The 21,721-nt window shown below is 35.5% G+C and overlaps 2 protein-coding genes across 3 annotated transcripts; one reads left to right on the top strand and one right to left on the bottom strand.

Moving 5' to 3' along the window:
* Positions 1-178: 178 nt before the first annotated feature.
* LOC106165126 (monocarboxylate transporter 10) lies at positions 179-10,455 on the bottom strand. Its single transcript, XM_013543227.2, has 8 exons — positions 10,290-10,455; positions 7,174-7,527; positions 4,707-5,326; positions 3,554-3,923; positions 3,164-3,270; positions 2,579-2,657; positions 2,144-2,338; positions 179-1,897 (listed from the first exon to the last, which is right to left on the bottom strand). The coding sequence occupies exons 2-8, from the start codon at positions 7,436-7,438 to the stop codon at positions 1,632-1,634; spliced, it is 1,902 nt and encodes a 633-aa protein (XP_013398681.2). The 5' UTR covers positions 7,439-7,527; positions 10,290-10,455; the 3' UTR covers positions 179-1,631.
* Positions 10,456-10,560: 105 nt separating this feature from the next.
* On the top strand, positions 10,561-21,103 carry LOC106165125 (uncharacterized). Of its 2 annotated transcripts, XM_013543225.2 has the most exons (17): positions 10,561-10,714; positions 11,443-11,532; positions 13,971-14,093; positions 15,184-15,354; positions 15,532-15,656; positions 15,903-16,061; positions 16,302-16,421; positions 16,645-17,031; positions 17,381-17,557; positions 17,700-17,802; positions 17,911-18,058; positions 18,197-18,320; positions 18,535-18,606; positions 18,933-19,707; positions 19,823-19,933; positions 20,083-20,169; positions 20,301-21,103. In XM_013543225.2, the coding sequence occupies exons 1-17, from the start codon at positions 10,691-10,693 to the stop codon at positions 20,412-20,414; spliced, it is 2,910 nt and encodes a 969-aa protein (XP_013398679.2). In that variant the 5' UTR covers positions 10,561-10,690; the 3' UTR covers positions 20,415-21,103. The 2 variants fall into 2 exon arrangements, with proteins under 2 accessions (XP_013398679.2, XP_013398680.2); XM_013543226.3 differs by lacking the exons at positions 10,561-10,714; positions 11,443-11,532; positions 13,971-14,093 and adding an exon at positions 14,431-14,580.
* Positions 21,104-21,721: the final 618 nt, after the last annotated feature.

The following is a 21,721-nucleotide window of genomic DNA, read 5'->3' on the forward strand; positions in this document are numbered from 1 at the left end:
GTTCCAGAAGATGATAAGCTTTGGTTCTTCTTTATAATTATCGACTTTGGACAAGTTCACCTCTTCGCAATGTTTGACCTGAAGCTTGAACAATATGGTTAAATATTGAGCACACATGACTGCCTCTCAACCAATCAATCAGTATTAAAATTATGATCATGTAACAAAGAATACCTACTGGTGTGCAAATAGAAGTTTTTATTATTGATCTTTACCCCATAAAAAGGACAAAGAGGAAATATCAATATAATGCCCAATGAAATTAAATGGATTTGCCAATACTACTCTATCACGAGTAAAGATAAAAGTTTGAAACACTATTTCAATGTATCCTGTATAATAACTATACAAATCTACTGTGAAATGTTTAAGAATGGCCAAATGCACTTAACACTCATCACATGCATTAAGCAATCATTAAATATTAATATGGCACAAAGCTCAGTAAATAATATGAAGAAAGTATAATGAATACTGGATAAACAATTGTAATAAATGTAAAAGTGCATGAAAATATTTCATGGATCTGAGTAATAAAATAGTAACATAAAACAATTTAAACAACAGCTTATTAAATGAAAAGCGAACAACACGAATTCAAACTACTGAGGGAAAGAAATACAATTCAAAGTCAAACAAAATTAATGATTCTCACACGTGCTATCAAATATGTATGTAACATCACATTAACATCATAACAGTTTTAATATATTTACTTATTTATGGGACATAATTCAACAATCCTATATAATATTATTAAAAAAATAAAGTATGGAATAAAATATGGAAAATGCCTATAATCACTTATTAATGCCCTTTAAAATTTAACATAAAAATTTGCCATTCAAGAACATGGAAAAAACTGTATGTTTATCAATATCTCAAAAACATTCCTTAAAATGAGTGAATTTTTTAAGTGAATCTGCACATAGTAGTGAATCCACAAACAGTAAAGGCAGATATTTATCTTATGGCATTCTGTGAAATTGACTGACCAAATTATTGAGTTAGGAAAGACTAATTACCATATACTGAATCACTGTAAACTGCCTTATTCCAGTTAGAGCGAGGTAGATTATTTAGATGCAAATATTAGGCTAGTAAGTTAGGGCAATGCTTGCTGACATGTGCAGCAGGCAAGATTTATTCAGCTTTGCTCAAAATGCATTGCGAGGACAACTTCCCCTCTCGCAATTCTCAAATTTTGTTGAAGATTCATTTTTGTCAAGCCTGCATTGCAACTATTGAGCCTACCAAAAAGCTCTGTTGACATCAACTCATAAATATTTTTCTAAATATAGCAATCCCTATTCAAAGAAGGGCAATGCTTAAACATCAATTTGTAAGTGCATGCTCAATTGTTCAATTTTGTATTTCTACAAAATGTAACTTTCATTTCAGGAAGTATTCCTTGATCAACTGCACAAGCTTACAACAGTTTTCCCAAATGTGTTAACTGCCCTCGTGTACCTGTATACATGTGTTTCCTGCTGATGTGGTCACTCTAAATCTTGTGTGATCTTTCAGTGTATTCCATATGACAAAATACAATTATCATGCCTTCGAACATATCAGCATCAGTTCTTTGATCTGCTGAGATACGGTACACTAAATACCACCCCATGAACAAACTATAAAACAGATTCCTTTGCAATAACTACTTCTCCCGTACCAATAGTATCCTCCTGGATGTTATCTGGCTGTTGCAGTGACCAACGTTTAATGCTTCCATTTGGTTTCTTGTTGTGCTGAGCCCCGTCACTGTGGTGCCTTTTCCTTTGCGCGTCACTCTCACCACTGGTCTTGGGAACAGTTGCTGTAGAAGTGCCATCAGTTTCTGCTTTACTGATGGTTAACTGAGGGCCTTGACCACCAGGTTTGTTGATATTGTCTTCTTCTGTTAAAAAAAAATGCTTAGAAATTAACTGGGCAAGTTTTAACCATTGAAACTAGAGATAAAATTACTTAAACTTACAAAAATATGCCTCTAAGGTGCATCTATAACCTCTCATCCCATGCACTGTTAAATGTCTGCCTGACATACAATGTACTCGATCTACACACATGCCCCCTGAACTAAAAAATCAAAACTGTTAATATATCAATTAACACTAGGTCTGAAATCGGTCTCATAAATGTATACCATGTGTTAGACTCTCTGTATTTTGAGGTAACCCAGGGATTACAGAAGGAACAGCAAGGAAGCCATTCTTGGTTGTAAACTGCTTCTTGGCTTTTTCTAGGTCTTCCTCTTGTGGGGATCCTTTCCATGGCTTCCCATGATGCATCTGCCAAATTCCGTCTGAGTGGATGTAATACTTCAGGTAGTCCTCGTTAGCTGTAATTGAAAATATGCTAGAATGCTTGTTTTATTTTTAGAAAGCAAAATATACATGCACTTACAGTAGGTATCTGACAAATACTAGAAATGATCCATTAAAATTTAAAAACTGTTCTTGTGCACCATGCAAATGTTGGAGTATCTGTATCTGAGAAACCATGATTATGCATTATAATAGATGCTTTTTGAAAAATAAATTATTTTTCAAAATCTGCAAAGCATTTTGCATAAACGTACCTGCCCACTCCTCTTCATCATCATAACTCTCAGTTGCCATGGCTGCAAACTCTTCCAACTCGAACACAGCAGGAAATTGCTGGAGGAGTTAAAGAAATAATGTAAATGCGAAAACAAACTACAATTTTTCATTGAAAAAATAACTTGAAGCCACTGTAGGGGCTCTGAGAAGGGATGGGAAGGGTTCCTCAGATTAGCTATCAAGTAAAACATGCAAATGAAAGAAATTGCATGAGATACTGGGGCACCCCTGGTCCATTGTTCTCCTATTAAATGAGAGACACCCTCTCATCCAAGCACAATTGTACTAGAATAGTTCAGTATTTCATGCACAAGTTGATGTTACCATCATAATTTGAGACATATGTCTACTCAAAAGATATGCTTGTCCTGTTAAGAAAACTCAAATTACTAAGGCTAAGAATTGCTCTCATTAAGGTATATGTACATCTGCATTAAACATGTTACACCATGAAACACAAATATGTTATTTTTCAACTGCAAGATCACTTCAAGCAGCCGAAAGAACCAGAGTACCATTTCTAATGTTAAATATCTGATGTAAGCTCATTTTTGTAATATTACCTGCTTATGTTTAGGGATAAGGAACATGATGGCTGCTCCAATTATTGGAGGAATTCCAGCATACCAAAATGAACTGTTGTATGATCCAAAATGGTCTTTCAACATCCCTAAGAGAAAAAAGTGTTATTAGTCACTAATAAATAACATACAACTGATCAGAAGTTACATAAGCAGAATCCCCCAATGCAATTTTGTGCGTGTGTGCATGCATGAAACGTTTTATTGGCTTTCTCAGTGATTAATATCCACATCTCTGTATTTTATAACAATTTCAAAAAATAACCTTCCTTTTACTTTTGATCACTAAATTCTAGATCTTTAAAGTGAACACATTTACATTAAATCATGTCAATCACACATTCCAAACACTCCATTTCACATTGCTCTCACCTCCTATTGGTGGTCCAATCATCATGGGGACGGACATTAGCCCTAGCAGAAAGCCTACAGCTTGTGATGCTCCCTTTGAACCTACTAAGTCAAAGGCAATGGGTCCAAGAAGACAAACAAAACATCCATCACACAGCCCCATTATCAGGACAATTACCACAAAGACTGCAAAATGTGTAGCAAAAGGAATGCACAGGGTACAGATGCCTAGGACAACAAATGCTGCTTGCTGGAGACGGATGCGATTTACCCACTTCACGTCTGCTAGCTTGCCTGAAACCAAGCGGCTTACACCAGAAGTGCCACCCAAGCACATGATGAGAATTTCAGAGTTGGCACTTTCTCCAAGGACATCTTTCACATGTTTTACCTAAAATATATAAATGAGAGGTTTCAGTTTTTTTTAATGTCCCTGCATCTACTTTGTAAAAGAAAGACCTAGAACTTATAACTGACAGCAGCAAGTTCCAAAGATTATAGAAGTTGATTCAAATCATCATAACACTAAGCTCATCTTTTTATCAGTATCCCCCCTTTTTTTATTAATCATGTTGAACATGGATAAGTACTCCTAAATTAATGTTAAAATAAATAATTAGTGCATAAGCCATCTCAGGTCTGTTAATAAAAGTCTAAAAGCAGAAATGCATTAGCACTGGCAATATGGCAAGTGCTGAATCTGCACTACATTTATTCAAAAGTTCTTTTGGGCTACTAGCTGCAACTAATGTTTATAAAAAGTATCCTGTAATAGACCTGGCTTCCCATCAAGGTAATCAAGTTTGATGTAACATGTCTATTAGTATGAACACTTGTTAACCACGGTCAACAAATCATTATGTGTGAACATGTTTGTGCAACTGTTTTGGAGCAGTGGACTGTTTTCACATCACTTTATACATTACAAGCACCTGTACATCCATTTAGCCTCCTACTTAAGTAGCCACTTGGTTACTGTACTGCTGTGTATCCTTGACTTAAAAATGTTAAGTCTATGCATCTGTGACACCATCTCCCAGAGAATCTTTTTAGTGTAGCTTACTTTTTTGGATAAAAAACTCATTTCAAAGACTATTTTAATCACTGTCTTTTTTTTTCTTTTTATAAAAATGGAAACCTAGTGTCCTTCATTCAAATCAAATAGGCAACTTACCAAATAGGCAAATGGAATAAAATATCCAAATAGGCAGACAGGAACTGCAATCACCCAGATAACATAGCCCTTCTGTCGCCAAATCTTTACATTGAGAAATCTGCGTGTCCAGCGCATACAGTCACTCATATTTTCAGTAATGGTTGCTGTTGACAGGAATTGTTCCACTCCACTGTGTTGGGACTTTGAGGGGTGAACGATGAGGGGTTTCCAGCTGATGGCACAAAGAAATAATAAGGCAACCAAGGCAACCAAAATGTGGACAGTGTGTTTGAAGCCGATTGTGTGTAAGGCATGCTTGAGCACATATGGCAAAACTATGGTAAATATAGCACTTCCTAAGGTCACTATTCCGTTGACCAGACCTAAACGCTTTTTGAAGTAATGTCCTAATATTACCAGGGACGGAGTATAGACCAAAGAACAGCCTGTACCCAATAGTATACCATATGTCAGATACATCAGTTCTAGTTGTTCTATAAATGAACTGGCCAGGATGCCTGCAGTCGCAATAAGGGCACCCGCACATGCTGTGACACGTATTCCCAGACAATCTGTCAAAATGCTTGCAATCATTGACATAAAGAAAGTCATTCCAACACAAAGAGATCCAATCCAAGCTAAAAAAAAAGAGAAATGTTGATTATACATCAGTTTTACAAATAACCTTGGGAAATTTTGACGGAAAATGTGTATTTGTGATTCAAACATCTTTGTGTTCTTCACTGATAACACACAACTCTCCCTCTCTCTCTCTCACACACACACACACACACACACACACACACACACACACACACACACACACACACACCATGTCTAAAAAAAATTCTATTTAAAAAAAAATAACTGACCTGTCTTTCTTACCTTCATTTTTTAGTATGAAAAGTATGCCTGACAATCGGTTATTTTGAGGTTCATCAAAATTCACAGAATTTATGGCATGGGTTTTTTTTTATTTTCAAACATTGTTATCATAAAGGACATTCCTTTAGTGTTTACAACTGAAAAAGTAACTGATGGCTGACATAAAAATCCTGCGGCTTGATATATATACTAATAGAGGTGGAAATCTGAGCTTGCTTCGAAAAAGAGGAAGAAGTGCAAGTTCTATTTTTAAAAGTGTTTGGAACTGGTTCATGCACCCTTCAGTAGCTCTAAAGGTCAAAATGCAGCTTGTGTGTAGAGTTGTTTACTCTGCTAAGATGTTAAAATATCAATGACAAAATATGATCTTTACAACAAGTAAAAGAACTCCAAAACTGCTCATAAGTACATTTTGCTTCAAATACAACTTTGTTTTAATATCATTATGGATGACAACAACACATTAAACCCTTAACTAATAAGTATTTTTCAAACTCCAGTTTGCTCTGAGTCGAGTGCTAAGTCATGCAGCTTGAAAATATCAAAAGTTATCTAGCAGAAAAACAGTTTCTTCCACATACAAAAGGCAACATTTTTGATAGGTTAAGCTGAGATTCTTTTGTGGTCATGGCTTTCTCTTATTTGGAGAACACAGCTGCTTAAAAATTTAATCCAGACAACTGTTGTCCACATCAGTGTTGTAACTGATGTATCCTGTTTTGAGTTTAAGCTTTGAATATCATATCTTTAAGAAATAATTCCATGATGGTCAAAACTACCATTCTACTTATTGTATGTCTTCTGAGAAGCACACACACATACACACACGCAAGTATGCACGCACACATACATACACAGATACACACACACATACGTACACGCAATCCATTGTTGACTATCCTCTACCAGGGCTACGGTGAGATTTTTTTCACCAGATATTCACATTTTCTCTGGCTGATTTTGTTCACATTTCTGTTCCGTGTCCAGTGAGAATTGTTCCACCAGAATGTCAGAAATGAGACCATAACCCAGTTAGCCTCTGGTAAAGTGTAATTATTGGCCAGTGCTGGCCACAGTATAGTCAGTGTGAATATACCAGTAAATAATGCTATCATTAGTTAAACAAAGTTTGCTCAACAACGGACCCCTTAAAGGGATAATAACTCTTTGTATGATATCTATATTACACAATAAAAACATTGTACACAACTCATAGAAATATAATATATTCTGTTTTACCACAAAAACGGCAGTTATAGCTATTATTCTGATATCTGAGCTTGTCTTCAGATCACGTGACCTCCAATGATGGCTATACTCTGTTATAATCTCTTAAGAGATTTTAACAAAAAACCAAACTTTTAAGAAAAAAACCAGGGACTAACTTTGAATGTAAAAATGGATTTATTAACCATTGGTTAGTATGGGAAAATTGTTGTTTACTCCAGGAAAATTCATTTTTTGGCCAAAATGAAGAGTTATTATCCCTTTAATTTGCAGAGATAGAGAAAAATATACGTGTATATTATACATTTCATTTCATCTGAAAATTATAGACAAATGATAATTATTCAAAAGATCTACAAATGTTGAAACTTACATGTTCTAAAAGTTGCATGTGGGTCATCCTTTGCGTATGCCTCTAGCATCTTAGGAAAAAGAATACCAAAATTGTTGAGAATTCCAAATATTGTCCCATTTGTCCAACAAGAGGCCAAGCATACCACCCAGCCCCAGCCCCCATCAGGGGGAATAAACTCCAAGTGGCAGGATCCTTTTGCAGGCTGTTCTTTATCTTCGGATTTCAGAGGTTCCTGCTCTGGCTCCACAATCTTGGGTGCATCTCCTTTCCCTTTAGTAACCATTTCTGTTACTGTTTTTAAGCTCCGTGAAAAGATAACAAGTTGCAACTAGCCCTCCAATTAGTGTGTCTCCATTTGTATAGCCTCACAACCTAGATGAAAACATTATTATATTTTACAACACAACAGCTTCTTTGTGATTTATAATGCAGTACAGTGTTATCCAGGATTTAGAACATGTGATACGTAACTATGTTTACGGTACATTTTTAGAAACCCAAACAACTGAGGCCAACCAATTACGTGCACAATTATTAGAAACGCAATAACCTGCGAATTATTGGACAGCATTTACAGGCACCAACTCTAAACATTTAAGGTCGGAAAATTTACCAAAAAAAACATTTTCCAAATAATCAATAAATGAAAATAGTTTTAAAAAACATTTATGGAATTCTTTTTCAGTTTTTTTCCATAAAAATGTATGCAATATTCAAAGCAACAATGTACTGATCCTACGGCTAAAATTTCTCTTATCCCAAATCTAAAATGAATTTGATGAATTTCTTTGATCAAGTATTAAATATAACTCTCTGCTTAAAAGCAAAGTATTATATTTAAAATGCTCAAATCACCTTTTTACGTTACTGACACACTGTAGACAGTATGTAGATCTTCACCTTTTCACATTACTGATACACTGTAGACAGTTTGTAGACCTAACTTTTCATTGTAATGAGCATCTCTTTAAATACCTTTTGGCCAACTTGGAAAATTGCCAACTCACTAGAAAAATGCAGGCTATGAACTAAAGCACTGCCATATCCTAAATTAATAATTGAACTTGGTGAAGCCTACTGCAGAAGGTCAAATCAACTTCTGTTGCTAATGAACTAACACTGTCAATTACATTTATGACAACATTGACAAGGCATCTATACTAAACAAAGAAAAATAAAGGATTTGAAAAAATTGTTAAAGCCGTAAAAGGTGAATGTAACTTCACTGGTGGGGAAAAAAACTAAAATTCGAATACAGATAAATTCTTTACAATCTAAAATAGAAATCTTTGACCGCTAGACAACTTCATCGTTATCTATACACCTGTTGACTCAACTGCACCAAGTGCAAACCCACAGTGTGTATTAGGAAATAACACTTGTCTGTGGTTCAATGACTGGGCTTGGAAAGAGAAAAAATATGACGAGAAACAGTTGAACATTTTTGTAATATTTTGCAAACAAGGAAAATATCAACGTCAAAAAAAATTGTGTTAGAAAAAGGTCTATTATATCATAATGACATTGGTTTCTCATTTCTATTGCAAAAAAAATATATCCTCAAAAATGTTTTAATATCCAATCATAAAAGAATATAAATTGCACTTGAAAAGAAAATGCAATCTAGTTCCAATTTTATTGCACTTTGAAACTAGAGCACATAGCGATAACTATTAACTTGACCAATATTATATCTTCATATCTGGAACTCAAATGGGTCAAGAAGATATAAGGTGCTATATATAGATAAGATGTCAAAGACAAGAGGTTTAATGTTAACAAGGTCAATGTTAACTACAAAAACCAAGCAGAGCTATTGCCATTCTTTATTGCTAACATGTGGTTCCGTGTGTGAGTGTATGCACGTACATTCATGCATTTATTGTTTCTGCAAAAAAAAAAATTCACTGAAAATTTTATACATGTCTAATTCCTTTCACTTGGAATGTGCTATAGATGGCAAATTTAACAACTATTAAGTTTTAGTAAAAGACATCTTTTTCTGCTTACATGTGTCTGCCATGTTCTCTTCAATTTTCTTAAAGATACATTGAAAGTTAAATTTTTGCAAAAAAAAAAAAAAATAAAATAAAATAAAACTGACCAAATGCCACCATTTAGTTTCAAATACTATAATTTAAAGATATACAAGGGGACATCATTGTATAATTTCTGCTTTATTTCTGTTCTATATATAACCCTTGGACATTTCTGATAACTCATTTGAAAAGAATGCAATTGCATGCACAGCTACGGCCACACACTGGAGTGATAATTATGTAATGCATGTGAAGTGCTAAGTCATTAAGCGAACTTTCACTGACAGGGGTGATGGATAAAAAGGTCAATTGCCTACCAGGGCCCTTACCTCGAAAGCATCGCGTATTGTGCCTGAGCACAAGCATCTCAATTCCATAACTCGCCCCACATAATACAGTACATTGTTGCCTCTATTCGCAATATGCGATGCTTTCAAGTTAAGAGGACCAGAAATTTAAAGATGATGCAGTTTTAAAGCTATTTTTTACTGATAAGGAATTTGATTTTATGATATGTAATGTTGACTTTATTTTAGTCTTTAAAAAAAAACTAGGGACATGGTTTATATGGATTACTAGGAATCTACGCTTGCCTTATACTAGTAAGTAACTTTAAACAAAAGCCAAGTACCATCAAACTGAAAACCACAGCGCCAAGGAACATCATTTACTGCAGCTGTATTTATACATCTATATACTTACTTCTATTTAGATACATTTAAATGTGACACTGTCCAACATTTAGATTTTTAAAAAAAGTGTTCAAGCTACCCCCCCCCCCCCCACACACACACACACACATTTTCCCCCAGATTGCATGTCAGTTTGAAACAAGAATGATGGCGTCTGTATAATTTGCAGTGAAGAGTTATTATTTTTGTCCCATAACCAAATTACTCATAACGCGATGTCAATCCAAAAAAGTAAAATGAAGGTCGGGTGCTATTTTTAGTCCAAACGTATGGTTTCCAAACAAAAAAACAATCCAATGGGTATGTTGACTGTTGTGTCCCGGTTGTAAAGTGATAACTGTACAAAAACAGAAACACATACGTCAATATGAATGGCACTTAATGAAAGGACAAGGTAACATACCTCATTTTGTGTCTCGCTCACATATGAATGCAAATAACAACTGTAAAATGAGCTTTTCACGTTAGCTGCAGCATGACATCTTCGTTGTTTACCTTCGAGTGAACCCGCTTTGCGGACCCAATAGCAAATGGATCAGCTGCTAGTCATGTGATCTTTTTATCAAATGACGTAAAATTGGCCAATTTTTTTGGTTTGGTTTAAGCAGTTTTCCTATGTATTCCTTTCCAAGTCAAGAATATTAATCATAATGTAGAGTTTACGTGTTTTATGTTCTAAGTAAAAGCATTTGGAATTACGACTTTATTACAGATTTCGGCAGTTCTCGTTAATCCATAATCATGTGATCTAAGTTCGAGAGAAAAACGAGAGTAGGAGAGAGGAAGAAAGTCAAGGCCTTCAAAATGACTGATGCAGGCTTTTTCAAGGTTAGTCGCTGATTTTGAAGGGTGCAAACTTCGCGTTTCATAAAAGATCCATTAATGCAATCTTCCCCTATTGTTACTCTCATGTGAAGTTAATGGCGCTCCAAATGTTGCTGAAACTGCTACACGTGGTGCAAAATATTAAAATGGCGGATACATCTTGGTCCAAAAAAAGGCGAAATGATCAACATCAAGCACTCCTTTTTAAGAACTCCTTCTTTACAGTAGTGTACTCGAGTCTGAAATAGAAAAAGAAATCTTGAATTGTTTTCCCGAAACGCCTCTGTTTCAGAAGCGCTCAGTGTTTATTTTAACTCTAACCTATGAGTTTTGTCATAGATGGGCAAATGATCACAATATCGTAATGTGAAATCATCTCAACCAATTACTGACATTTCCAATCCTGCCATCAACAGTTTCTAGCCTCTGAAGTCTTCACCTGAACTTCATGGCTTAATCACTGGCATCAGTTTTCTCCGCTCATAACAGAAATCACAGAAACCATGGTCAGAGTCCAATATTTCAGACAACAGCAATATTGTTTATTCAAGCTTGCAATAGCATAATCTGGATTTTTGTTTGACTTGAAAGTTGCACTGGACCCTTCTTATGCTAAGTAATACTTTACCAGTAAAGTGCATGGGAATTAAACACACACTTCTTCCATAAAAATGAAAGATAATTTGAAGTAAAATTATATGTAGTAATTGCATTAATATTACCATTTTCAGGGTACCAGTGCAGAGCAGGATAATCGCTTTGCAGACAAAAAGAAAAAACTAATGAAAACTATGAGGTTTTCTGAGTCTATAGACAAAAAGGTTTGTCATTTAAACAAGTCTCCTTTTTTATTATAGACAGTTTATTATATATAGAAACATCTTGCTTAAGAAGGTCAAATTTGATAATGAATATATCTTTCCAATTGGTCATTTATATTTTTCAATAATTCTGGGGTAGCACTCATACTCAATTTAGCCCAAAGTTCAAACTGGCCTTAAATGGCTTTGTTTTAGTCAAATTAGAACCATTTGGAGAAAAAAAAGTGATGAAAAATACATTTTAGTGAAAAAAATGCTTGTGCTACCCTAGTAAGTACAGTTACTTGGGAAGCACAATCTTATGTTAACTTCACATACATATCTCTTCTGAAACCATTGATGCTGACATGTTATGTCAATTACTAAGACACTTAAACTTTAATTTTGCTTTTAACAGTGATTGCGAAAGAGATCGAAAACTTACCAGACATGTGGGCTGGAGCAAATTAAAATTTGTCAGCCCACATCTTTTTTTACCAGCCCACAATAAAATGTAATAAGACGTAATGGACTACATAAAGCTTCAAGTTTAAACATCGCAGGCTCTCTCCTTGACAGTGTAGCAAGCGCTGAAATGTGTGATTTGCTGTCTTCGTGGTCCTTGAGGGCACTCGTTTTAAAGTTTTTGCACCCAGATATAAATGAGTTTTGCAATGTTCCCGTGCCATAAAACTTTGCACATTTAGTGCATGTCATGGCGTCCTCGTCGTCATCATAATACACCCAGGGATGCAGTAATTTCCATTTTGGGTTAAAACTCCCTTTCCGTGTTTTATCGTACTCTTGAAAAAACGCTTTTCTGCTAATGTTAGTAGTATTTGGGCTTCTTTTTTCACTATTTTTTTCAACAATACAGGGCTAGACACTAACTTTTGTAATATATTTGACCTGTTCGATTTTCAATCCAACCTGTCCACAAAACCAATATTTTTTTCTATTCATACCTTTGAACTTTGTCAATTAATACGTGTAGTCATACATTTAAATTCATGTATATATTACCAAAACATTCAATCACATGAACCCCGAAAATGCACCTTAAAGTGAATTTATGTTCAGATATAAAGTTGTTTTTTCATACTTGTGAACTCCTGAAGATTTAATCTTGCATATAAGTCTGATATTTAACATCAGGGCTTCTCCTAGGATTTGGGGTACAGGGTCTACTACTGGTAATTGTAAGTCTGCAATTTGATAACAGATTCACATGAAGTTTAACCAAAGCTAAAAAAAAACCTGAGCAGGAAGTGGGGAGGTGGTACTGTTAAAATAATTTTATAAAAATATTCAAATTTTATAATATTTGAATAAAGTTCAATGAAAATTATATATATTATTTTATTTATTCATTATTTTATATTCATTTTATAATACTTTACTTATATTTATGTCAACAATTTAACTTCTTAAGGGGTTATCACATGTTTGATTTTTTAAGAATATATGAATTAAATAAAATCAGCATAAAAAGGTTCCCCTTCTTTCTATTTAAATTCTCATATTGGTTATTACTTATTTCTTCCTTACATCAATATAACACTGGTATATGAGAGCAATGTTAATTTGTCATATTCCAGCACTAAATTTTAAACTGTAAATAACAGAGGTGATGCTAGAGTCATTAAAGAAAGCATCACACAAAATTTCAGGTTGTATTTTGGCAAATAAACAACATTTCAATAAGATCTTCAGTCCCAAAGATTTCACTTTCTATAGTGAGTAGATAGCATACCACGTGTTTGATTGACAGGCAGTATGTTGCCTTGACAACGAACTAGATACAGCCAGTTCATCCAGACCAATCTGGCTCCAGCACAGTACTTGTGTAGTTTCTGTTTTTGGAAGTGTCTTTATTACAAGAGCACGTAGATTTTAACTAAATAAATGTTCAGTAGTGAACCTAATATGTGAATAAATCTTGTCTATGAAGTTCTGGAGGGTGTTCACTTTCATAATTTGGCGGTAAGTTTGCTCAGAATTCGTTTTGCGACTGTATGTGTTTTGTGCCAAAAGTAGGTCACTCTTTTCAATGTTGTCTAGGAAGAGGCAAAAAGACGTTAGTATTCAACAAAAAAATTTTTTTTAAGATTTTTGATCCAAATTTCTCATAAAACATGACCTGTCCGTCGGACAGCCAACCCTGCAACTTCACCTGTCCGCGTGATCGATAAAGAAACGTCAATTACTGGTGTACTACCCAATCAGATAAAAACCACACATTTGATACAAAATATCTACTGCGTGCTCAGAAAAGGATAAATTCAGATGAGGCGAGTTGAAGAGCCGAGTTGTCCCTGTTAAGAAATAGACTTTAGTCCGTCGGTCATGTGGGCCGATGAGTTTTGAGGATGTTCCAGCCCACAGAATTTTTGCCGGCATATGGCCGTGGTCCGACGGCTTTCGCAATCACTGTTTTAATATGATATATTTATTTTTAGGTGGATATGTCTAAGATAAACTTGGACACAATAAAGCCTTGGATAGCCCAAAGAGTAACGGATCTTTTAGGAGTTGAAGATGACGTTATTGTTGAATTCATTTATAATCAGTTAGAGGAAAAGGTACAGTAAAAAGAAATATCTGTATGCTAACCAGTGCTAGCATTTATTGTTCAGAATTTAAAATCGGTTATAGGAATAGATGAAATCAGAGAACTGCTTCTAGCAAATCTTGCTGTAAACTTGCCCTGATTGTAAATGTGAGAAGTACGCTCCTTTTTGATTATCCTTTTGCTATCGCATTCATTTGTAGGTCAGTATATATTTTTACCAAATACTGAGCCCCCCTATTTTAGTTGCGACAGGGTAAAACCTTTTAATTTTTTTCTTTTTGGTAATTGATCTTAATAGCAAAGGGACTGAAGTCTGTGTATTTATACTTCACGTTTTCCTCTCACACAATAGATAAGCTCTTTAAATTACCGACCCAATGAATCACAGGGACTTCAAGTCAGGAACTGAATGATCGCTGATTCGCTAGCACGGTTCAATTTTGTTATAAGTAAATATGACAGCACGAGAATGGCGGTGACTTACACGAGGAAACCAGGTACTTAAGGAGTTGTCTTCTTTTTGTAATTGGCACTGTTAAAGGTAGAACTTTTCATTTATTCCTTATTTTAAAAGTAAACTTTATGCATCCTATAAACATTTTTCAAGATAGCTTATTTTTTTTCCTTTCCAAGCGTACAGCATGATGTATGCTGAGACTTCCACTGATTTTTGTTCGTATTTCTCCCATCCCCAAATTATTCTGAAGGTGTACTGAAGAATCCCTCTCGATTGCTGAACAGTGCCAATTATGATGAGACAGAGTAGTGAAAGAGTACTGGTAATGTAGTACATTTAAGTAGTTTGGGTGTGAGAGGTTTCCCAGTGGCTGATTGGTGCCAATGTCAGTCTGTTCTCTGAAGTGAGATCCCTCAACGACCCTCTGTCAACTAGGTGAAAATGTCTGTGTTCTTCATCTGAGGTTTGGATTCCCGCATTGCCTTCTCCGTGGAAGAAATTGGTTTTATTTAACCACAGTGGAGAACACAGAAGAATTTATAAACAATTTATAATGTAATAAATGTAATGAAAGGCTATATTGGGTTTGTTACGAAAAGAAACCGGGTCTCATATGGTTTTCTTCCCATCTAAAATTTTACAGAATCCAGATGGAAAAGAGATGCAGATAAACCTCACAGGATTTCTCAATGCCAAAAATGCTCGCACATTTATCAGTGAGTTGTGGGACCTCTTACTAAGTGCTCAAGACAACATCAGTGGAATACCTACTGTGTTCTTAGAGCAAAAGAAAGAAGAAATTAAAAAACGACAGGTACTTTGAATTTTTTTTTATTTGACTGGCATTCTCTTTACTTTAAGTACAACAATTTTCCAGATTTCCTATGATTTGCTATTTCATGAGTTATTTTTTTCATCTGTTACATGTGTCACCTAACTTTGATTATTGGATAAGTTTGGTAAAAAGCTTTATTTATTGCCCATGTATAAGGCTGAGCAAGAACACATTCGTGCCAATCTGGAGAAGAGGGAAAAGGAGATCAAGGAAGCATTGGCCAAGGAGCGTAAAGACAGTGAGAAGAGAGACCAGGACAAAGACAAAGAAAGAGACAAAAGGTATTTATGGAAATGGGATATTGTATGGCTTTTTTTGTGGATTTGTCTTAAACCTAAAGTTTGATCTTTTGTAGATTTTAAGGATGTTCTGGAAGGGGTGGTCTTCTTCTGCTTCAAAATAACTGTACAAAATGAAAGACTGATGTGTGGATTGGTGTACTTGACAAGTTTTGCTTTTGAAATTCTTCTCTGCCTTTACAGTGTGCATATTGTTTTTATTAATTGCTTTTGTGAATAACTTTCTAGAAGACGCAGGCGTCGTGGAGACAGAAGCCCATCCAAGTCCCCAAGGTTACGTCCATCCAGATCAAGAACACCAACTCCAGAACCAAAGAAAGACAAGGAAAAGCAGTCTGGAACTGAGGAGTCAGATATTGAAATAAAAAATAAGACAGTAGAGGACAGGTAAGATTTTAATAATTCAATTTATGAATTTTGGAAATTTACTCTGCTCTAGCAGTTGTAGGCTAGTAATGTTCAAGACAAGTTTTCAAGTATGCAAATTTTGTAATGTTCAGGCATCTTGTAAGATAATTGCTCAAGGTTTTATAATGGTTTATTATTAGTAGTAGTATTAATATTATTATATTGAAGAAAAAATGAGAATTGAATTTGTATTAGAATGCTTCTTGGTGCTATTTTCAGTCAAGGAAAGGAAGATGAAGATGTGAAGCCTGTGAATGGGAATGCATCAGTGGAAGAAAAAGAAAGCACTGAAGAAAAGGGAAAAGATAAAGAAATGGACAAAGCACCTTTGGAAACAAAGTAAGATTCCTTTGTTTCAACTTCTTATCATTTGCTAGAATTTACGTGATCAAGGGTGCCTTTTACTCACTACACACCTTGTTTAGCCTGTTTTCATAATTTCTCTTTAAGCTTCAATTGCTAGAAAATTCTGATGTCCCTTAGCATTAGCTAGATTTTGATGTTGACCTGACATATTTTCATAAGACATGTACAGGTAAAAACTGTATTTTATTTCTTTTAGGAGGGAATCAAAAGAAAAATCAAATAGATCTGAAAGCAGATCACCCTCACCCAAAAAGAACAAGGCAAGATCCAGGTCAAGAGATAAAAGAAGCAAATCAAGGGAGAAAAGAAGTCGGTCAAGGGACAAAAGAAGTCGGTCCAGAGAAAAAAGAAGTAGGTCCAGAGACAAAAGAAGTCGGTCCAGAGACAAAAGAAGTAGATCAAGGGAAAGAAGGAGGTCCCCTAGAAGAAGGTCACCATCACCAAGGAGGAGGTCACCATCACCAAGGAGACGTTCTCCACCCCGTAGAAGACCTAGAAGAAGTCCATCTCCAAGGAGAAGATCACCTAGGAGGCGCAGCATATCTCCAAGAAGACGTAGCATATCACCTAGGAGACGTAGTCGGTAGGGCTTGTTATTGTGACTTATTTTTGAATAAATTCACTTGGCCTGTTCAGAACTTTGATGTTCAATGTTTAGAATGATATTTTTTTTCATGGACAGTCACTTTTCAGGAATAATTAATAAAGCTAAAATATAGTTTGAAAGCCAGTCTTATTGGATTATTTTTCTTGTTTGGACATTTCTTTCAATAATTTTAGCCCTTTATTTAATGTGGAAGTTTGGGGCTGGCTTTCAAGACTCAAAGATTTTATATTGCTGTATTCTTTTGTCACTCTTCATGTTTACACTGTTAAAGGTCATCCACCTTGTTGAACATACACGTTATATAATTGGAAATCTTGAATTAAAGGTCACCCAGGAGGCGACCATCACCGAGAAGACGACGCTCATCCACGGGCAGCCCAGTTAGGGGACCAAAGACAAGGAAAAGGTCCGATTCATCTGAAAGTCCTGTGAGAAAAGCAGCAGCTAGCAGATCTTCATCTTCAGCCAGTCCTCCTCCAGTAAAGAAAGCACCTCTGGAAAAGTGAGTTGTCACAAAAAGATGCATTATTGAATGTTTGGTAATATATGTTTACCATTACTTCATAACTTGTGCTAAAATTGGTTATATGAAGATCTCTGAAAAAATTATTAAGTGTCTGACATTTCCATATTTATTTTGCAAGGAAACCACGTTCCTCAAGCAGCAGCTCTAGCTCACCATCACCCCCAGCTAAGAAAAAGATGGTCAGGGATGAAAGTGATTCTTCACCAGAACATAAGGAAAAGGTGGGTATACTTACTGAAATTATTTTCCATTTACTTCATGTGTGTAAATAAATATTTCATCTAAGCTCATGGCAATCTAATTTTTATTTATTCATTTTTTTTTTTTAGAAAGCAGATGAAAATTATTCAGATGCATCTCCAGATAAACAGAAATCTGTGCAGAAAAGAAGACATTACAGGACACATGAAGATTTGGCAAAGTCTGACAGTTCATCAGATGAAGAGGACGCAAAACCTGCTGCAAAAAGTGAAAAAAGTAATTTTTAGAGATTTGCTTGATGCTCTCATTATACATTGTGTGGTAAAGAATTTTTTGTGCATGTTTTACCTATTTAACCAAAAATTGCTCAACAATTTGTTGGGTATCAAGCTTTTTTTATGTTCTTTTAACTAGATCGAAGAGACAGGGACAAACCCAGTGATGGTACAAGAAGACGTAGGAGTTCCCCATCCCCTCGTGATCGATGGAGGAGAAGGTCCTCTCCTTCACCAAGGCGCAGACCATCACCTAGGAGACGGTAAAGATGCCCATCTTTATTTTCTCTAATTACTGTAACTTGTACAGTCTGTAAATAAGTAGGGCTTATACAAACTCGAATTTCTCAAAGTTCATCATTTTTTCATTGAGACTAAGTTTTGTGTAGTGCACATTAGTGTATATTTAGTGTGCATTAAGTTGCGTGTGTATGAACCTTCAAATATATTTTGCTTGGAATCAATTTTCTTTTACAGTTACTACTCACCAGACCGTTGGCGTTCTCCTCCTCGCAGAGCTGTTCCAAGGCGCTCACCCCCAAGAAGGAGGTACAGATAATATGTTAATATGACAGATTAACTTATTCTGAGAAAATTAAAAAGCAAAAAAGAAAATGAATTTAAAGCAGCAGCTGACAAGTCTTGTTAATATCTCCTCCATCCCAAATTACCACAAACATTCACACCATCATTTGTACTAAGTAAACAAACAACGCAGGATATTGGTTGTTTGAGATAAACAAATCAAGGCCACATTTATTATAAAACCTTACTAATGAATTGTCTTGAAAAATAACTTTGACACTGTAACAAATGACTTTCCTAATTTGAAACAAACCAAAAAAAATGCATTGAATTATGTTTCACCTTACCAGATCTCCTTCACCAAGAAGACGTTCACCTGAGAGATCTCCTGTCAGATCAAGACCAAGACGTGAACCTAGCAAATCTGCTTCACCACCACCCAGGAGAAGACCATCACCATCTGATTCTCCTAGAAGACGACCAGCTCCCGCTGTCTCTTCACCAACTAAAAGGCATCATTCCTCTTCTACATCACCACCACCTAGAAGACACCGCTCCTCTTCTGCAAGCCCACCAAGGAAAAAAGCATCCTCTCCGCTTAAGGTTACTCGTATGTCATCAGAGTCACCATCACCTGTAAGGAAAAGACCTGCACCTTCACCAAAAAAGCGTCAGCCTTCACCTGCAAGATCCCCTATGAGAAAAACTGTGAAAAATTTGCCTGCAAGAAAGAGAAAGTCGCCATCTAGGTCACCACCACCTGCTCGAAGAAATCACTCGCCATCTGCTTCATCATCCGGATCAGGTTCACCACCACCAAAACCAAAAATTACTAAACCAAGACCAGAGAGTGTTTCCCCATCACCACCACATAAAAGTAGACCAGAAAGACCTCGCTCTGTCTCTGCTTCTCCGCCAAGACAAGAAAAACCAAAAAGGACACACAGCCCTTTAAGAAGTCGGGAAGCTGAGGAAGCTGGTGGAGACTATAGAACTGTAAAGAGGTCTGGAAAGGTGGAGCCCTCATCTCCCCCAGCAAAGAAACGGGATTTGTCACCAGATGTAGAGCAATCGCCAAAGAAAAAAGTCTTGAAGGAGAAAGCTGCATCAGCAAGTCCATCTGATGTAAGTATAGTAATTTCAATCAATTATATTTGGTTTGTATTGTAACAACAAATGAGAAAAAAATGGGAATCTTTTTGTTTGAGGTACAGATAAATGATTGGTATAATATTTTTAGGCCTCTGACAATGAAGCTGGAACTAAAAAGAAAAAGAAGAAAAAGGACAAAAAACACAAGAAGCACAAAAAGCATAAGAAGCACAAGCATAAGAAGGGAAAAGATGGAGAGGTAACATCTTAATTCTATCTACAACAGTTGAAAGAATATTCATGGGTTTTCGTGAAGCAATAGAGATATAATTAAGTTTTTTTAATGCTAATTGAATTGTGAAATATGTATATTTTGTACAACTTTATACATGTATCTTCTTTTATTAGGGTTCAGGGAGTGGAGAGGAAAATAGCTTAGAGGACCTGGAGAAAAAATTGAGAGAGAAGGCTCTGAAGACACTCCAACAATCAAAGGTATGGAACTTGCAGGTTCATGAAATGTACAATTTTAATATTTCATCCAGTTTGTTTTTTAAAAACTCAATGGCTAAGATAAGTTTGTGTATTTCTGTTTGTAATTATGATGTTTATTATTTTGATAATAGGCTAAGAAAGATGACCCTAACAACATGGATGAACTTGAGAGGCAGCTGAGAGAAAAGGCATTAAAATCCATGCAGCAGAAGGCAAAGTCTGCCAGTGACGGAAGCAGTAGCTGATAACTGTATGCGACACAAGAACATTTTAGATATGAGACTATACATAACCAGAATATTGATGTAAATCCAATGTTTTTACTGTTATTGCACCAGCCTGTAAAAATGGAGGAGGCATGGAATTAAAATAAACTTTTGCTTAACTTAAATTTTGCTTTTTTTTTTTTTTTTCAATGATTCATTTAAAGCCAACTTTTAAAACTTGGTAATGAGAGCTGTACATCATTTAGGTTCTATCACCACGCTGTAAATAAGGACATGATGGCTGTATAAAAAAATGCATCAAAATATGAAGCTACTCGAGAACTTTTGTTGGTTTGTGCCAGTTTAAATTTTGGCACTTTTTTTAATGAATTGTCAACAGATGTGCTTTGTTTAAGTAATTTGTGCAGTATTTGACGTTCCCAGTTAGGGCGTTTTTGCATTATTTGATCTGTTCAATTTTCTGTTACCAGTTCAAATAGCAACACAGCTTACAAAATCTCTGTGTAGAGTTTACATTTGTACTCTTCTCATCAGCAACAATTTTCATCTGAGGCTAAGGGGAAGTTTTTTGCTTGATATCACTGACAAATTGTAGACTACCAAAAGTCTTGGATGGAAGTTATTTTAGAAAGTTCAGAATGATATGTGTCATGTAATTAATGTGATTAAAGCATGATGGTCTTTGCAAATAAATTGTGGTAGTTGCACTGATTGTGTTTTTCTGCAAATTTTGATGAAATTTATGTAAGTGTAATGCTTTTAAGTTTTTTTCGTACTTTAATTTTCATTTTTACATAAAAAAACAATGTAGACTTCAAAAATTGGGTTAATATGTCGTTTCCTCTTTTGGTCTGAATTGGTCAGAAACGAATGCACCCAGCCTAAAACTATTGTAATTAACTTAGGGGGAGGGTGGAAGGAATGAGCACCCATCCACCCCAGCAACATTTCTGTTACATCCTGTACGACATAGGGCCACCTTTTCTGGACTAATGCTTGTCTGATGACGATAAATACCTGTGGTCTCCTTAAACAAACTGAACCAAAACCATTAGTGACAGTCACACACAAGCCATATTTCATGCTTTAATTCTGTGCCTAGTGTCAGCATAGAAAGATTTATATGCAATTAATTGTAAAAGATGGGCTAATTTTAGAACCGACTTCACTGGAAAAACAAATTGGATCAAAAGAACTGTATCTACCAATAAAGACCAGTGTTGTTTTGTCTAATTTCCTGTTATGAAATGGTATTATTCAATCTTTAGAACAACTGACAACAGCAGTGAGAGTTCAACCAAGTATTCCACAAAAGACAAGTCAAG

The sequence above is a fragment of the Lingula anatina genome, chromosome 1, assembly GCF_051362555.1.
Source record: "Lingula anatina isolate TDL-2025a chromosome 1, LinAna3.0, whole genome shotgun sequence".
Taxonomy (NCBI): Eukaryota; Metazoa; Brachiopoda; class Lingulata; order Lingulida; family Lingulidae; genus Lingula; species Lingula anatina.